The sequence below is a fragment of the Typopeltis vanoorti genome, chromosome 8 (genome assembly GCF_054136105.1).
Source record: "Typopeltis vanoorti isolate ZY-2024b chromosome 8, IOZ_Tvanoo_1.0, whole genome shotgun sequence".
Taxonomy (NCBI): Eukaryota; Metazoa; Arthropoda; class Arachnida; order Uropygi; family Thelyphonidae; genus Typopeltis; species Typopeltis vanoorti.
The window spans coordinates 110,605,592-110,623,632 of record NC_143556.1 but is presented as its reverse complement, the minus strand read 5'-3'; the positions used below and the strand labels follow the sequence as shown (position 1 = coordinate 110,623,632).

At 37.4% G+C, this 18,041-nt stretch overlaps 1 protein-coding gene across 4 annotated transcripts in view; it reads right to left on the bottom strand.

The window, feature by feature from the left end:
- The window catches only part of LOC150104284 (glutaredoxin-2, mitochondrial-like), a 471,371-nt gene that overhangs the window by 436,516 nt on the left and 16,814 nt on the right, over positions 1-18,041 (bottom strand). For all 4 annotated transcript variants that reach the window (XM_090396890.1, XM_090396891.1, XM_090396889.1 and 1 more), the window contains exon 2: positions 12,039-12,178. In XM_090396890.1, the coding sequence (XP_090253016.1) occupies positions 12,039-12,170 (132 nt within the window). In that variant the 5' untranslated portion in view covers positions 12,171-12,178. The remainder of the gene's footprint in view (positions 1-12,038; positions 12,179-18,041) is intronic.

Below are 18,041 nucleotides of genomic sequence, written 5' to 3'. Positions count from 1 at the left end.
GGGTGGGGGGGGGGGGGGGTGGGGGGGGGGGGGGGTGGGGGGGGGGGGGGGTGGGGGGGGGGGGGGGTGGGGGGGGGGGGGGGTGGGGGGGGGGGGGGGTGGGGGGGGGGGGGGGTGGGGGGGGGGGGGGGTGGGGGGGGGGGGGGGTGGGGGGGGGGGGGGGTGGGGGGGGGGGGGGGTGGGGGGGGGGGGGGGTGGGGGGGGGGGGGGGTGGGGGGGGGGGGGGGTGGGGGGGGGGGGGGGTGGGGGGGGGGGGGGGTGGGGGTGTTAATCGTGTTTTGGCTGTATCCGTTTTTTTTTTTTGTAAGTTATTAGTGATAATTTTAAATTCGTCTTTCAGTGCCGTTCACTGGAACAGTTCGTCTGAGCTCTGTTTTTCAGTATGTTGATGACACCTAGTTTTTGTGTTGGGTAGTGGTAGGAGTTTATGTGTATATATTGTCCCATATGTATCAGTTTTCGGTAAACAGTGAAGGAAAGATTGCCCGATGGAAGACGTGTGAGAAGTTTATCTAGAAACAGAAGTGTGTTGTGTTTTTCAATTTCAATTGTGAACTATATGCATTTGTGTTGTTTGTTTAGGTGGTTAAGGAATGTGTCTAATGTCTGGTGGCCATGGGACCAGATCACGAAAACATCGTCAATGTATCTAAGCCAGACTTTGGGTTTCAGAGGGGGAGGAATGTAGGGCAAGTTGCTCTAGCTCTCTCAGTAGAGAAAGCACTACTGAAAGAGCAGATCCAAGCTACCAGAAAGAACCTGGCCGCTACACAAAACCAGCTACTAAAAGAAAACACGGAGCTGTCTAGCTACTTAAATGCAGATATCTGGATTATCCTAGAAAAGATTACAGACAACACAGCAAACCACATCCAACAAACAAAGAAAGAAAACTAATTTCCAAATTACAAAGACTAAAAGAATGACAAAACCAGCTGCCATATTCAAAGTTTGCCACAGTGAACAACAACAACCAACCAGAAGCAAGAAACAACAGGAGCCACCAATCACCCACAGACATCAATAACATAGTCAACCTATCTAACCACATTCTAAACAAAGACAATATCTCTATACTTAACAAAGGTTTAAATTTTGCTATAGCACCGAAATCGACAGACAAACCTGAAGTTATTTGTAATATGGAAAGAGGCCTAAGATTCATACCTAATAACATAGCAGACAAAATATGTATAGAAACTGCCAACATTTTAAACCATAAGAAAACAATAACAAGCAACATAACTAAACATGAATTAACAGCAATAAAATCACTTAAAACAAATCCGAACATAGTAATAACCAGAGCCGATAAAGGAAATGCCACTGTCATTTTAAACAATATATACCACTTATACAGAAAAAATGAATCTTCTGCTGGTCTCTGACAATAACACATACAAATTAGTTAACTACAACCCAACTAACAGAACAAAAAACAAAATAGAGAAACTACTTAAGTCAATTACCACATGGCCCGAAGATACGGTCAAAAAACTGTTTCCTCACTACGTGCCCCAAGAATTTACGAGCTACCGAAAATTCACAAAGAAAACACTCCGCTAAGACCTACTGTTGAAGGAATTGATAGCCCGACGTATCACTCAGACAAAAAATTAGCAGCAACACTCAAGGAGTTGGTAGGTCATTCACCCTCCTATATCAAAAACACACAACACTTCATAAACATCATCAAAGACATTACATTAGAAAAAGATGATTTATTTCAGTTTTGATGTCTCTGCCCTCTTTATGAATGTCCTAATCAATGACACAATCCTTCTCCTACAGAACAAATTCCCTCCAGATATCACGGCGCTCTTTGCGCATGTATTACGGTCGGGTTATTTTGTATGGCAAAGCGCCTTCTACTTACAAAAAGAAGGCACAGCCATGGGCTTGTCATTATCCCCCCCATTACTAACTTTTACATGGAACATTTTGAGCAACTTGCCCTAGATTCCTCCCCTCAAAACCCCAAAGTCTGGCTTAGATACGTTGGCAATATTTTCATGATCTGGTCCAATGGCCGCCAGACATTAGACACATTCCTTAGCTACCTAAACAACAACACAAATGCAGACAGTTCACAATTGAAAAACACAACACACTTCCGTTTCTAGATACATTTGTCACACATCTTCCCTCGGGCAATTTTTCCTTCACTGTTTACCGAAAACCGACACATATGGGACAATATATACACATAAACTCCTACCACCACTCAACACAAAAACTAGGTGTCATCAATACGCTGAAAGATGAATTTAAAATTATCAGTAATAACTTACAAAAAAATGGATACAGCCAAAACACGATTAATAAAATTCTCTATAAAACCACAATAAAAAACAAAGACAAACCAGACTACAGTAAAACTATAACCATTCCCTACATTAAATGAATATCAGACAAAATAAACAGAGTACTACAAAAGTACATACGGGACAATATATACACATAAACTCCTACCACCACTCAACACAAAAACTAGGTGTCATCAATACGCTGAAAGATGAATTTAAAATTATCAGTAATAACTTACAAAAAAATGGATACAGCCAAAACACGATTAACAAAATTCTCTATAAAACCACAATAAAAAACAAAGACAAACCAGACTACAGTAAAACTATAAAAAACCATTCCCTACATTAAATGAATATCAGACAAAATAAACAGAGTACTACAAAAGTACAACCTCAAAGCCACCTTTAAACCTCCTGCAAAATTAAAAAGCTTACTCAACTCATCCAAAGACCCACTCCCTCCACTAGCCCACCCTGGAGTATACCGGATTTATTGTACTTGCAACATACCATATATAGGAGAAACAGGACGCACAATTCCTATTAGACAAAAGGAACATAAACGACACATTAAATATAATAATTATGGTGAAGCTGGCCTTTCTGATCATGCCCTGAATACCTTACACAGAATTGACTGGAAAACCACCAGCTGTCTACATCACACTAAAACATGGTATGAACGGAAATTCAAGGAAGCCAGTGAGATTATTATCAACCACCCCAATCTGAACAATAATGATGGTCTAAAAATCCCAAACATGTGGAAGGTATATATTCGACCTTCCTCACTAAGAACAACTATAAACAGGACTGTTTATAGTTGTTCTTAGTGAGGAAGGACTGTAGAAAATCCAGTATTGTAAATCAAAAATAAGAATTGCAATACTAAAAATAGGACACCAATTGTTTCTGAAAGAAAACCATCTAAAAGAATGTTTATTCCTGTCATTATAAAATAGAATTTAGCTTGATGTAATTTTTTTATTTTTTTTTATTTTTTTTTCACCAGAGGTCACACCAGTAGAATAACGTGATGAAATCATTGTTTCTCTAGCTTACAGTTAATGATGTAACTCAGCTTGTCCTGTATATTTATGTACGCTCCAGATGATGATCTTGATGTGAAGATCGAAACATCGGGATAATAAAAAATAGTTTTTAACACGGTTATAAATTCCATAAAAAATTTTAAAATGAATGCTGATCACCGCGTAATCCTAAAAGAAAAGCTCAAAGGATTACTTAGATGTTGTGAAGAACACATTGACAAAGTACAGTTAAAGAGGTTATTATCCCCTCTTTATAAAGCTACGATTCAATGAACACTACTGTTTAACTGTCACCTTCTTGCACTGACATCTCTAACACAAATACATTCACATCTATAATTTCCAAAACCTTGATATTCTGTTCTACTTAGGATGTTAATTTGCCCTTCTTAAGCTAAAAAAAGGCCCCTCCAGTCTCATACATTCCAATCACTGTTTTGATAGATGGTCCTTTTATCTTCTCTTGTGCCTTTTCTACAGTTACTTCCATGGGCAATGTTCCATAGAACTGGCATTTATAATATTCCCATGTCTGATAATGCTACAAAAAAAAAAAAAACAAGCAGAAGCTGCCAAGTATCCATTTACAGTTACATTTGACTGCTAACCCAGCTGCTATTCCCATTCAACCTTCATGCCATCAACCACTATTCTCTGGAACAGCCTTCTCCACAAAGTTTTTCCCAGACTTTTACAATCTTCATCTTTTCAAAAAAGAACATCAAATTCCTTCTTAAATTTGGCTTCCACACCAGCCTCAATTTGATATTAAGTTCTGAAACCTCTTGTGTGTGAGAATGATACAAAAACTACATTACTATACAATCATGTATTATTTAATTAATGACAACAAAATTAGATATAAGATGCCAAGAAATTATATTCTTGGTTTCATCCTTTATCCAAGTGTAAGCAAACAAAGTTTGCATGTGAAGTCATTTCATGACTGGGCTACTTGTATATAGAGGCCAATGACTTCACATCAATTGCCTTAATATCCCATAATGCAATGCACATATCCTTACAGATGTGTAATGCTATGCATTATGGGAAGGGAAACTACCCAGACTGGTTTCACTTTCTATACAAGTGAAGGGAAGTCTCCAAAAACTCTGGCGATCCCCCAGATCGCTCAAAAACTCAGTAAGGTGAGTGACCCAAAGAATTATTTTACTCAGCAATGGTTCCACTCAGTGACAGGCCCACTCTGCCATGGAAAGGAACCTCAGAAGTGGCTCTGCCTAATGGCAGACTCACCCCCACCACTGAGCAGACCCATGAACTCAGCAGTGGCCCCACTCAGAGACAGGAGAAACCTACCCCTGAGAGCAGAGCTGGTCATACCTCATTGCAGCAACCACTTCTGCATAAAGGCTTCTGCATCAGTGGAAACCAGATCCAGAAGCAATACCAAGGTTGAAGTAATGCAAAAGTCATATTTCCATATATAAGTGCTGAAAAGGTGTCATACCTTATTACTAAAATACTCTGAATTAGAGATAGATGTTGAAAGTTTTTTCACTTGGTTATACTATACATTAAAGACCAAGAAATTATATTCCTGCTTTCATCCTTGATCCAAGTGTAAGCATGGTTTTGCAGGATATCTGCTATCTAGCGATACCCGATTATTTACATTAATTTTTTTCAGCGACGGCCAAATTTTGGAAATGTAGTTAAACATTTCCAAAAGTGTATAGCAGAAAAATGCATTATTTTTCTTGTAATAATTAGAAATGTTAATATAAGAAAGCTTTGTTACTTATGGCCTGTAGAAAACTATTTGATCATGATATTTTTATTTGTAAAAAGGACTCACCTCCAGCATAGTTATTTTTATTTTTGTAACATAAATATTCTTATGTTTTTGTAACATGGACTTGAGAGAAGAAATTATTGAACTTTTCGACGACATTTTCATAGCAAAGAACTGCTGCCTTGTAAACAAGTGCTCTTCAGCTCAGTACGCTTGCAGAAATTTCTGAAGAAGTCTGTGCAAGCTTACTTTCTTCATTATACTTCTGAAGAAGTTAAATGAGTGTGAGAGAGAAAAATAGAACAACTGTCAGGTTCATTAGAACAGAAAAAGAGACGATGTTCTGGAGAAGTCAGTTTTGGAAGTTTTAGGAGAGAAAATAGTTTTAAAGGAATTTCTGAAGCCAAAAAGGTGGATAAGAGTGTTATGAGAGAAACAAATAGTTATCCTAAAATTAACAGATGAATTTCCTTTATATGAAGTAAAGTTGTGACAGATAAAAAGTGATTATATAGATTCTCCTGAAGCAAAGAACAGTTCCTTTTTGATACAGTATTCAGAAAGCATTCTGGCAAAGTGCTATAAATGAACTTTTTGTTTAAGAATAACGATGAAACTTCCATAAGGAAACTGATAAGTTTAAAATTATATTCATATTCTAAAGAAAAAGGAAAGGAACTGATATTCTAAAGAAGATATGAAAGAAATACGTTCTTTTTTATTTTTTTAAGAAAGAGTATCCAAGAGTAAACAAACAAAGTTTGCACATGAAGAGACTTCACGTGCAAACTTTGTTTGCTTACACTTGGATAAAGAATGAAACCAGGAATATAACTTCTTGGCATCTTTAACTTATAGTATAACCAAGTGAAAAAACTTTCAACAACAAAATTAGATGTTATTTCCATAATATAATTGCATTTTGAAAAAATGTACCCATGACTTGTGAAAATTTCAGAACAAATTTTACATAAGGATATAACCCCACCCCTATTTCTACCACTAAAGAAAAATTAACAACATAGGTCTATAGGAATTTGATGGTTTAACTGTCTCCTAATAACAGTTCCATCAGGTGGCCGAATAATAATCTTAAAAATCCATGTAGATTTTTAAGATAAAATTAAAACATTCATAGAAAAATTAACGAAAATACTTTATTCGGAAAAATAAGCACCATCACAAATTAATAAGCAATGAGATATGAATTTATAAATATTGCTCCTATAAAGCTTCCACTTTTTAGATGCAAAAAAATCATTCCATTCTCTAAATGCCTGTTGAGTTTTGAAAGTGTCAGCTGTGCATATGATTGTCCAGCAATAAGGAAAGGGGATAATCAGATAAGATTGTCTAAAGCAGTGCTGCCCAAACTTATGGATGTAAAGGCCCCTTTCGAAAAATTAAAATATTTCATGCCCCCCCATCAAAAAAAAACAAAATTCGTAATACAGGCATATATTATTATAATATTTATTGTTTTTATCTTCAATACAAAACATACACAGTGAATATTGCAAAAATGAAATGCAAATATTACATTTTTAGCATCTTACAGACACATTTGACATGATCTTAAAACATTTGACTTAGTCTTAAAACATCTTAAATTTATTTTCATTATTTCACTGCTCCTCCTCAACAAAACTAATGGCCCCCATAGTTTGGGAAGCGCTGGTCCAAGAAACATGGAGAATGGGATGAAATTTTGCAACCAAAGTCCAAAGCACAGAAGCTCTGGTTTGCAAAATTGCATTAATTCTGGTATTCATTAATACCAAACAATGTGAAACTTCACATACCATGTGAAGTTTCACATTGTTTGGAAGATACATTATGCCTTTGCAGTTAATTGGCACAGATCATTTCTGGAGGGACATTACAAATCCACTGCAGTTTTACCAAGCAGATATCTCCTGTGATCATATGGACAGAGAGTAAAAATCCATAATGGAAAATATCAGCTGTATGCCACCAGACAACATGCCAAATCTTCTGTACATGAAATGTGGCTTTGATGTCTGCGACATATTAACTGGATGATAACTTCCTTCCTCATTTATGCTTATGCGTAGACCACCCACACTTCACTGTGCAGATGTCTGAAACCATATCTGACAGAACAGGTAGGTTAATCCTTATGTCTGAAGTGTCCTATGTATGTATGTTGTGTGTGTTCTTCCAGTCAGTGTGTCCATTCTGATGGACAAAAAACCTCCACCTCCATATGAGACCAGCTAACTCACAATTTGATTGAAAACACCAGATGAAGGTTCCTCAGATCATAGGATTTGAACCTGGGTCTTTCCAACCAAAGGACTCATCTAAATCAACTGAGCTACAGAGGCTCAGGATCATAACTAATGATGTAATTATTTAATGTTGCTAAACATAAGCTATTTGTCATCACAATTCATAAATTGGTCAGAAATGTTACAAATGCAACTGGTTTCAAAAGTTTGTGCTCAGTTGCGAGTCCATGTGGAACCAATTGCTAAGCCCGTACATGCCTTTTCATTCAAGGCAAATGCAAAGAAATAGTTTAATCACTCACACTGAAACCTTTTTTTTTTTGCCAGTTCCTGACATATCTGGCAAGAATTTGATTGATATCTCCTTTCAATCCATGAAATATCAGTAACAAATAAATTAAACGGTAAGGTCTCATGATACATATATACAAAATATTTGTACAATAAATATTTTTTTTACTGTGATACATGTGTGATTTCATAATTAAGAAAACTCCACAGGTCCCTCATTTTCTAGAACACTGCACCCTCCCTATACCACTTACTATTGGCTCTCTGAACAATACCACTGGTATTGTTCAGCTTATCCATCTGATTATAACTGATTATCCATCCCCTAGTTTGTAAGCTGCAATCATATGTCAAGGGCTTTGGTTGGCCAAATGGATAGCATCTCTGCTCTAGATGAATTATGATTATTAACATCTGACCTCTATGAAGTCAGAGACTCATCGCTGGAAGTACACATTATTGCACACAATGCTCATCCAACTATGCCTTAAATCAATTCAATGTGTCTACAGTCACACACTCAGGCAATGCATTCCACTCACCAACCACTCTCCATGCAAAGAACCTTCTCCTCACTCCTCTGCTCATACCCTCCTTATACAATTTCCAGTAATGTTCTCTTGTTCTACCCCCCCCCCCTCCCATTCTATGAAAAAAGTTTGCATGTCTCAATCATATCCCTACTCCTATTCATGAGGCTTTGCAATTTACATTCTCCCAATCTGTCCTTGAACTACACATTTCAAACACCACTGATTACCTTTGTGAATCTTCTCTAGATCCTAACATATCATCATCACCATGAAATCCCAGCGAACAAATCTGTGCACAATAATCCATATGATGCCAATGTATAACGCCTTTATCAGGTCCTTGTCCACCACCACTCTCAGATCTCTCATCTCCTCTTCCTCCTTTAAAGTTGCCAACCAAATGTATAGTTTGCATTCCATTGCTGCTTACCAAATTTCAAAACCTTACACTTTGCAATACTGAACTGACAGTTCCATTTACCTACCCATTCCCACACTCTATTCAAGTCCTCCTGTAAGGCCATAACATCTGCTTGACTCTGCATTGCAATTCCCAACTTTGCATCATCTGCAAACAGCTACATATCACTAGTTAAACTCATCCTAATATCATTAATATGCAAATTGAACAACAGTTCCAAAACTGACCCCTGTGACCCACCACTATTAACCTTCCTCTTTCAGGATACTACACCATATACAACTTTCTGATACCTATCTGATAGCCAGTCACTGATCCAACTTGGAAGTCTGTTATCCAATCCCATCTGTTTCAATATATTTAACAGTTTGTCATGTGGCAGTCTATCAAAGCTTTTGCAAAATCCAAGTACACCAGTGAATATGCATCTCCCATGTCCAAGGTATTTGTCACCTTGTTATAATACATAAGTAACTTAGTAAAACATGGTCTCCCTTTAACAAACCCATACTGATAACCACAGAGAATAGTGCTGTTATCAACCCATTTCTGTATCCTCCTCCTCACCAAACTCTCTAGTACCTTCACAACTCCAGATATACAGACTGACCTATAATTTGTAGCCACAGCCTTATCACCACCTTATGCAGTAAAACAATTTTACTTTCTTTCCATTCCCTTGGAACATGTGCTGTTATAAGACTCTTATTAAACAGGCATGCCAATGCTCTGCCAATTCTCTGGAACATTTCCTTAAGATGCATAGTGATATGTCAGCCTTCAAAAACCTCCTGCTCACTCACAATTAAACCATCCTCTCCAATGTCCTCTTTACTTAAGATGCTCATGATTCCACCTGATGAATGAAACACCTTTATAAATTGATCACTGAATAACTCAACAATGTCTTCTGCAGCAGTTACCATTCTACCATTTTCATCCATTATCTTACCATAATCGTTCTTCCTTCTACTTGTCACATATCTAAAAAACTCTCCAGGGTTTTTCTTTGCCTGATTTGCCAATTTTTGTTCATACTCCACTTTTGCTTTCTTTATTGAGTCACTCTCCTGGCTTGTTCTTTAAACTCTTCATGTAACTGATTACTACCATTATTCTTCTTGTACTTCATCCAAAGTACCTTCTTCCAGATTTCATGTTTAAGCCGGTCATTCATCCATATTACACCACCCTTATTCAGCCTTTTGGTTCCGGAATACATTCACACATTGATGCTTTTATGTATTTCTTTGTCAGTTTCCCCAAGCAGCATCTGTTTCCTTACCAAAACTCCTCATTTTGTGCTATCCAATCTATCTCTTAAGCTTGTCATAATCACCAGCCTTGTACTTCCACATAAATCCTTTTGTCACAGAAGTCTGCATATGGTTAGCCACAACCCATACAATCATTCTCACCAACTGGATGAAAATGTGAAACCCCATTCACATTACACCCTCTGATGAAATGTTCAAATCTAAAACTCTCAATCCTTGCATGCTATCCTTTCCATGCTGCCTGAGACAATTATCTCTCAAGAACTTCATGAATAAGGAAAATGAGAAATTCATTTTCCTTATTCCCAAATGCTTTCATTCCAATGTATACTGCCATAATTAAAATCATCCATACTAATCACCCTTCCTTTCTTCTTTAATCCAAGTTGTTTATACATTTCTTCATCACCACCCTCCGCATTCTCTGGCCTATAGTAATATCCAACTAAATATGTCTTCCTGTCAACCACTACCTCACACCACACTGCCTCATAACCATTACCATTATTTCCCTCTTTCATGTCCATCTTATGTGGACATAATTCCCTTGCTATCATCAGCAGCACTCCGCCTCCCTTCTTGTCCTTTCAATCCTTGTGAAAAATACTGTATCCTTTCATTTCTATCAAGATATCTTCATTCAACCTTGTTTTACTGATTCCAATGATTTTTAGGTGAATAAACTCAATCAGTGAAACCATTTCATTTCTCTTATTTCTGATACTTCTGGCATTTGTAAACAAACACAGCAGTTCAATTTTAGGTCTATAGCCAGTCCTATCCAAGCCACTTGTTGGTTGCGAGTTCCTCACCACACCTGCCTTTCCCCAATCACCTTTATTATCACTTACCACATATCCATTCAGTCTGAACTTCTCCACCCACATCACAATATACTCCATCTCCATACACATATTCACTACTACTTTCAACATCCACTCTCCCTACGTCATAACTTATCTGTCTCCACCCAGGGGGGGGGGCCCCACCCATTTCCCTGTTCTTCTTCCATTCCTATTCTCTTTTCATCTCTCACACTACTACTGTTTCCACTGCCAAGCACTTCTGCCTCTTCAATACCACTCTCCTGATCTTTCACTTCATCTCTTACTTCTGATCTCTTACTTGCATCACACACTGCACTTCCATATAGTAACACTTTCTCCAATGCACTCACTCCAAAGCATTCAAATGTAACCCATCATGCCTATATAATTTCATTCTTCCCTCAAGCACATGCCATACATCCACAAACTGTACTCCCTTCTCCTTACACAGCTCCACTAGCATAGCATTCATGATTCTGGCTCTCCATCTCAACTCATCACTGTCATACTTTGGCAACACACTGACAACTTTTCTCACTACACTTATCTTTCACTCTTCTCAATAACCTCCTGATATTCGCCCTCACATGCTCCTTATGTCCACTTAGAGAATTTGTCCCCTCAACCACCATTTCTCTTGCTTGTTTCTTCCTCATGTCCAACGCCTGAATTATACTACTCATTCTCCCTCCTGCTATCCAGGAGGGAGAATGAGTCAATTTCACTCTGTGTTGCTCCCTGTAGGCTCACTACCTCTCGTTCTGGAATCTCTACCTCTCAAATTCCACAGTGATGTACAGTTTTGTGATCATTATGCAGCAGATGATCTTGGCCACTGAGTGGGAGACCACCATCCCATTTATTGCATGTTTGAAACAACTTGTAAAAATTCCAAGTTTAGTTTAGAGCAGGAATGCCATATTATTTAACCCTTAGAACACCTACAGTACTAAATGGGCTACAAAAATTACCTAACAACCTTTCATGGATGGGACTGACAAAGTGCTTCAATGAGCAATGTAAGTCATCTACTACCTAGATGTTAATGGCAGCAATACTCCAAGTTCACACAGAGAACTGTTTGCAAAAACAAGCCACACAATGGGAAGGTGGGATGAAATTGACAGAAAGTCTTTGTGTAGATCATAGGTTATAATTAGTAGGTAGCCCAAATGCATGGTAAATAAAATTTTGTAAATCAATAGATAAATACAAAAATTATAATTAAAATATAATAAATACAAATAACTACAAGTAAGGGGAGGAGAGAATGATGCATGTGCACAACAATAAAAAAATTTCTAGTAATAAGAATTATACCTGTTTTGCAGTATTACAGTAAGGACAATGTGATTTAGAAAATATCACAACACAATTTTGCTGAATGAGATTCTGGATATAAAGAGCTACTGAAGAATTCATATCAACTAATGTGCTGCTTCTTGCACCCATTCTTATAACTGAAATATATCATAAAAACAATGTTTTAAAATGAATTTTTAGTTAATAAAATTATCACAGAAGAACAGATAAACTAGAACAGATTTCCAAATGTTGTACTATGGAAGAATCACAAGAATATCACAAAATTTTCATGTTAAATAGGAGTAATGTAATGCTTAAAAAAATAAAATAAAATTATACATGCACACATAGATTTTGTTAGTAACCTGTAGTACAATTATTACTATGGATAGGTTAAGGATTAGATAATCTGGAAGCCTACTCTTAGAGCCCAACCATGGAACATTTTCAAGAAGACACCTTTATGCCTCCAATAGGGAGAGTGAGAGAGAAAGTTTCATTTTGGTGATGAAAATCATCTACTTCCTAAATACTTTCACAAATATCATTACCACAGTGGGATTCAAACCCAGATCATGTTAGCTGGAGAGTGAAGACACTATCCAGTTGGCCAACAAGCCAGTTAAAGCCCAGTTGATCAAGAAATATTCATATTAAAAGGAAAACTTATTAAATCTCCCTTTTTATATTATTATTATCACACAGTCTATCATATCACTCCTTGACTGGTTGTGTGCTCACCACTCTATCAGGCAATGCATTCCACGTTTCAACCACCCTCCATGCAAAGAAACCACTCTTTACCCTCTTGCTCACAACTCCCTTTCATAACTTCCAGGAATGGTCCCTTGTCCTCGCTCCTTCCTCGTGTTCCACCAAATGAAAGAACTCCCCAGTGTCAACCCTGCAACTACCTTCCCACAGTTTAAGTTTATTATTTGTTAAATATGTTAAATGTTATTTGTTAAATGCATTAAAGTTTATCATTTGAAATCTCAAAACAATCAAAGGGTTCATCACAGAAGATGACTAGTTCACATAATAGTTAACATATCTCTTCCTGAACTCATTCACTGACAATGCTCTCACCTTCTCCACCCACTCACTATAAGAAAAATCTAGCCCTTACACATCCTTATTAACTATTGTTTCCAAACTTTCAAGGATGATGTAGTCTTCATCCTCCTGTCCTTACAAACTTACACATCTCAATCATGTCCCTCCTACATCTATTTGCTAAATTTTGTAGCTTCAATCCATTAATAAAATCTCATAATCAAGAATCAAAGTTCTTAGATCTTAGTTATCAACCCATGAAGCTTTTTATTTATTTGATCATCCTACAGACAGTGCCAAAAGAACATGAACACCTGCCCAGAAGACACAAGTAAAATACATTAAAAAAAAAAGTTTGTTGGTTTATATTAAAATATAAAGTATTAAAACAAAAATGTTGATTTCTGTTTTTGAAAAAATGATCTATATATATATATATATATATATATAAAAATAAAAAAATAAATAAATAAATAAAAAAAAAGAGGCATCCATTAAGCCATTAAGAGGGGGATACATAATTAGTACTTAAGTCTCACATTTACAAATTATGAGCTATAGAACACTACCATCAGATAACCAAATCTGAACCACAGTAGTCCATGTGGTCATATAAGTACCTACAAACCAAAGGATTATTATTATTATTATTTTACACATCTTCATGGAGTCTGGAGACTATCAGTGGGAGATCGAAATCAACCATCCTACACATAAATCCTATCATAACTCTCCTTGAATCCATTCCACTCACTCACTACTCTCTATGCAAAAAATTTGGTCTGCACATCCCTACTAACCACACTTTTACACAACTTCCACAGATGGCCCCTAGTTCTCTATTTATAATATATTGAAAAGTTTCACTTCCATCAATTTTATAAAACCCCTTTAATATTTTAAAAGTTTCTATCATGCCCCCTCTTTTCCACTTATCAACTAAACTTTGTAACCCACAAACCTTCACCTTTTCCTCATATGGAGTATTCCATATGCCCAGCCTGGCTGGCCAAGTGGTTAGCGTGTCCGCTCTCCAGTCAAGAGGCTGTGAGTTCGAATCCCGCCATGGGCATGAATGTTTGTGATCGTCTGTGGAAATACTAGTGGTGGCAGTCAACAGTAGATGGCAGTGGTGTAGTTGCAGTCAATTGGTAGATTGTGAGTGGTGGAAGCAGAGCTGTAGAGTAGATGCCCTCCCTCGATGAGTCTTTGGACTTCCTGGAGGTGCAAATAATAATAATATATCTGTCACCATCTTGGTCACTCATCTCTGAATCTTTTCAACCCTCCTGGTCCCCAAGAAACCCTGATGACCAAATCTGTGCACAGTAGTCAAGATGTGGCTGAATCATTGCCTTAAAGAGGAGGGGGATAATAACTTCCTTATCTTTACTTGTTAGTGTTTTTCAACATCCAAGTAATTTGTTGAACTATTTTAGCAACTATTCCCTAGCCTCTTCAATTTCCGGCAACCAGCAGCTACATGCAACCTTTTCAAATCAAAGTACATAATCTTACATTTTACAACATTAAATTGACAATCAATATCTTTCGTCCACAGTGTCAATTTATTTAAATCATCTTGCAGGATATCTACATCACCTTTATTAACTATTGCTCTCTCCAGTCTTGCATCATCAGCAAACTGAATATCTCCTCCTCTTAAATCTTTCCCCTATATTGATATACAAATTAAAGAGTACCAACACTAGTACCAGAGTTTGGTACTAGTGGCCCTAGTACCAAACTCTGAGGTAAACCATTAGTCACTATCATTCTCCTAGATTCCACTCCACCATATACTACTCTCTGATGTCTGACCCCCCCCCCCTCCATCCATGCTGCTAGCCTCATATCCATCTCCATTTGCTACAGTTTTTGTTATAGTTTTCCCATGTAGTATTGTGTCAAATGCCTTGGCAAAGTCAAGCAGTATCATTGTGTAACCATTTCTTTCATCCAATTCTGCTGTCACTTTATTATAAATGTGAATAAGTTACTAAGAAAGGACCTACACTTTACAAAGCCATGCAGCCCACTATAGAGTATCACATCCCTATCCACCAACTGTTGAATTTTGCCTTTCACTAACTTTTCCAATACTTTAACAATCACTCCTGATATATTAATTGGTCTGTAGCTTGCTACCTCTGTCTTGGAGCCACCGATAGAGGGTAATATGATAAATATTATCCTCTTTCCACTTCCTCGGAACCCTGCCAGTTCTCTTGCACATTCATGCTATACAGTCCAACTGCTGTGTTTGCATTCATATTTTTTAATATGCTGAACACCTCCTGTTCATCTACCTCGATGTTGATATGAATCTCTGTAACATCAGCAACTGCAAAATCACCACCTAGATGATACATCTTTGCAAAATGATCACTCAGCAACTCAACTATTTCTTTTCTAACTATAAATTCACACATATGCGACATTAATTAACTTTTTAATAATATGTAAATATTTTGCCTTAAGTATCATAAGACATCATCAGTACATTTATTAAACAACAATAGCAATTACATTCAGAAAAACACAGTGTGCATGCTTACATTGGAATCCCTCTATGTATATATAATAGCGTGTTTAGGGATTAAAACTATTGGATGTAATTAAATTCAATTAAAATTGAGTTGAAAATGCCAACCACAGGATCCAATGGCAACACACCAAACTACTACATCGATCCATATATAAACATGAGCATTTGTATAAAGAATATGTTGAAGCCTTACATCACAGACCCAATCTTAACCGTAACGACTGTCTCGCTATCTCAAAAGTTTGGGAAATTGTCATCCTTAACTGTATAAAATAAATTTATCAGTTATACTTTAATTTAATTTAATTACATCTAAGATGTTTTTAATCCCTAAACACACTACTCTACACATAGAGGTATTCCAATGTAAGCATGAGCACTAATGTGTTTTTTTTTAATGTAATTCATATTGTTGTTTAATAACTGTACTGATAATGTCTTATTATACTTAAGATGAAATATTTACATATGATTAAAAATGGTAATTACTGTGGCATACGTGTGAATTTATAGTTATGAATACTCCACAGGTTTCTCTATATAAGAAACTATTCCTTTTGGTTCAGTCACCTTCCTACCATAAGCACTGTTTAAAGTCATTCTACCATAGTCATTTTCCCTCTTACTTGGTACATAACAAAAAAACTCTTGGGTTTATTTTGGCCTATTTGGCTAATTCCCTCTCTCTCATAGTCTGATTTGGCCTTCCTTACCACACTAGTCACCCTATTTGCTGGTACTTTGTACTGCTCATTACTATGCTGATCTCTTCTTTCTTTGTATTTTGCCCAGAATTTGCTTTTTTTCCCAGCTCTTGCTTTATATCCCTACTCATCCACTTAAATTCAGACTTGAATGCACCTCCTCCTGACCTTGGGTACGCAGTCTGATACTGCTACCCTCAAGCAATCCCTGACCACTTGTTATGCAGTACTGACATTCTTTCCTTGTTGCTTCTCAAACCATGGCACTACTCCAAGATGACTCTAAAGGCTCTCGTAATCACCAGCATCAATAATTCCCCCTCCCCATTCTTAACAGAGAGCTCCACATGTTTGGCAACTTCTCAAAACAAGACCACATGGTCACTCTCCCCAACTGAAGGCAGAATGTCTACCATGGTTATGGATACATCTTATGCTATTATCAGATCCAACACCCTCAAAACCCTTGTTCCCTCTGCAATTGTATAAATCCCGCTTTCATCTTGCCATCCTCCCCTTTCCTCCCTCCAATCAATGTCTCCATAGTTAAAGTCTCCCATAATAATTGTTCAGCCTACATTCATTCTAATAATCTGAAGATACATGGTATCTTCCTATAAACAACCTGGTCTATAGCAGCACCCAAATATAAGTCAATATATTCTTTAATTTGTATCCACTACACTGTCTTTAACACTAGTTAGTGAACTTCCTAGACAATTTTCCCCAACATCCTGGGTCTTGTTAGCATTTGCTGTATTTTCCTGTTATATAATCTGCAAAAACCTCTTCAATGCAATTCAACCTTACAGCTGTAAACACTGAAATGGTATACTCATAATTGACATGCCACTCTCTCTGTGCATCTCCTCATGTCAGAGAGAGGACTCGTGATTCTAGCCACAATGTCTCTTCATTTCTTTCTGTCTTTTGTTGCAGCAGTAGCCAACTCCAAAGTAAGTCTGGTGATCATTTTAATCTGGTCTAATGACCTTGGTCTTGGGCATCCTCTTTTTCTTTGTCCTTCCTCCACTTTCCCTGGGTGATAAGTTTTTCAAGGTTGTCATTTTCATGTCTTGAAATGTGACTGAAATTTTAAAAATTGTTGCACTTATATTATATTTTCATTAGACCTTTTGTCCATCCAAGAGATTCTCAACATCCTTCACTAACACCACACCTAGAAAGCTATTTATCTTGTTCAAAGTTTGGTCGATTGGTAGAGCCTCTGCTGTTAATTGCTCACAAAAACTTAAAAGCAAGTTTGAGCATGGTTAGCAGTTAGAAGGGGATCAATCATTCGATGCCGTTGGCACACTCTCCCTCGAGAGTCTTTGGACTCCATGGAAGTGTCACATAATAATAATATCTTGTTTTGTTGAGTGTCCAACCTGCGCGGTTAGCCTAGTGGCTTTGCGCTTCGCAACCATATGCCTGGGGAAGGAGTGTCCCAGGTTCGATTCCCGTTGTAGACGTGAGGAATTTGAGGATCTTCCTCAGGCATAGCCAAGTTAGCCGGTCTTGGGCACGGTCAGTAGGGTTTTTTCCGCCAGCTTATCTGGCATTTTTCATCCCGCAAACAGGCAAACCGGCCCCATGAACATACACCTCTACAGTCAAAAATATATCGCCCCCCCCCAGCGGCAGACCAGGCGACGGGTTGGTTGGGAGTAGTACTAACAAGAAGAGGCATCTAAAGTAACACGCAGA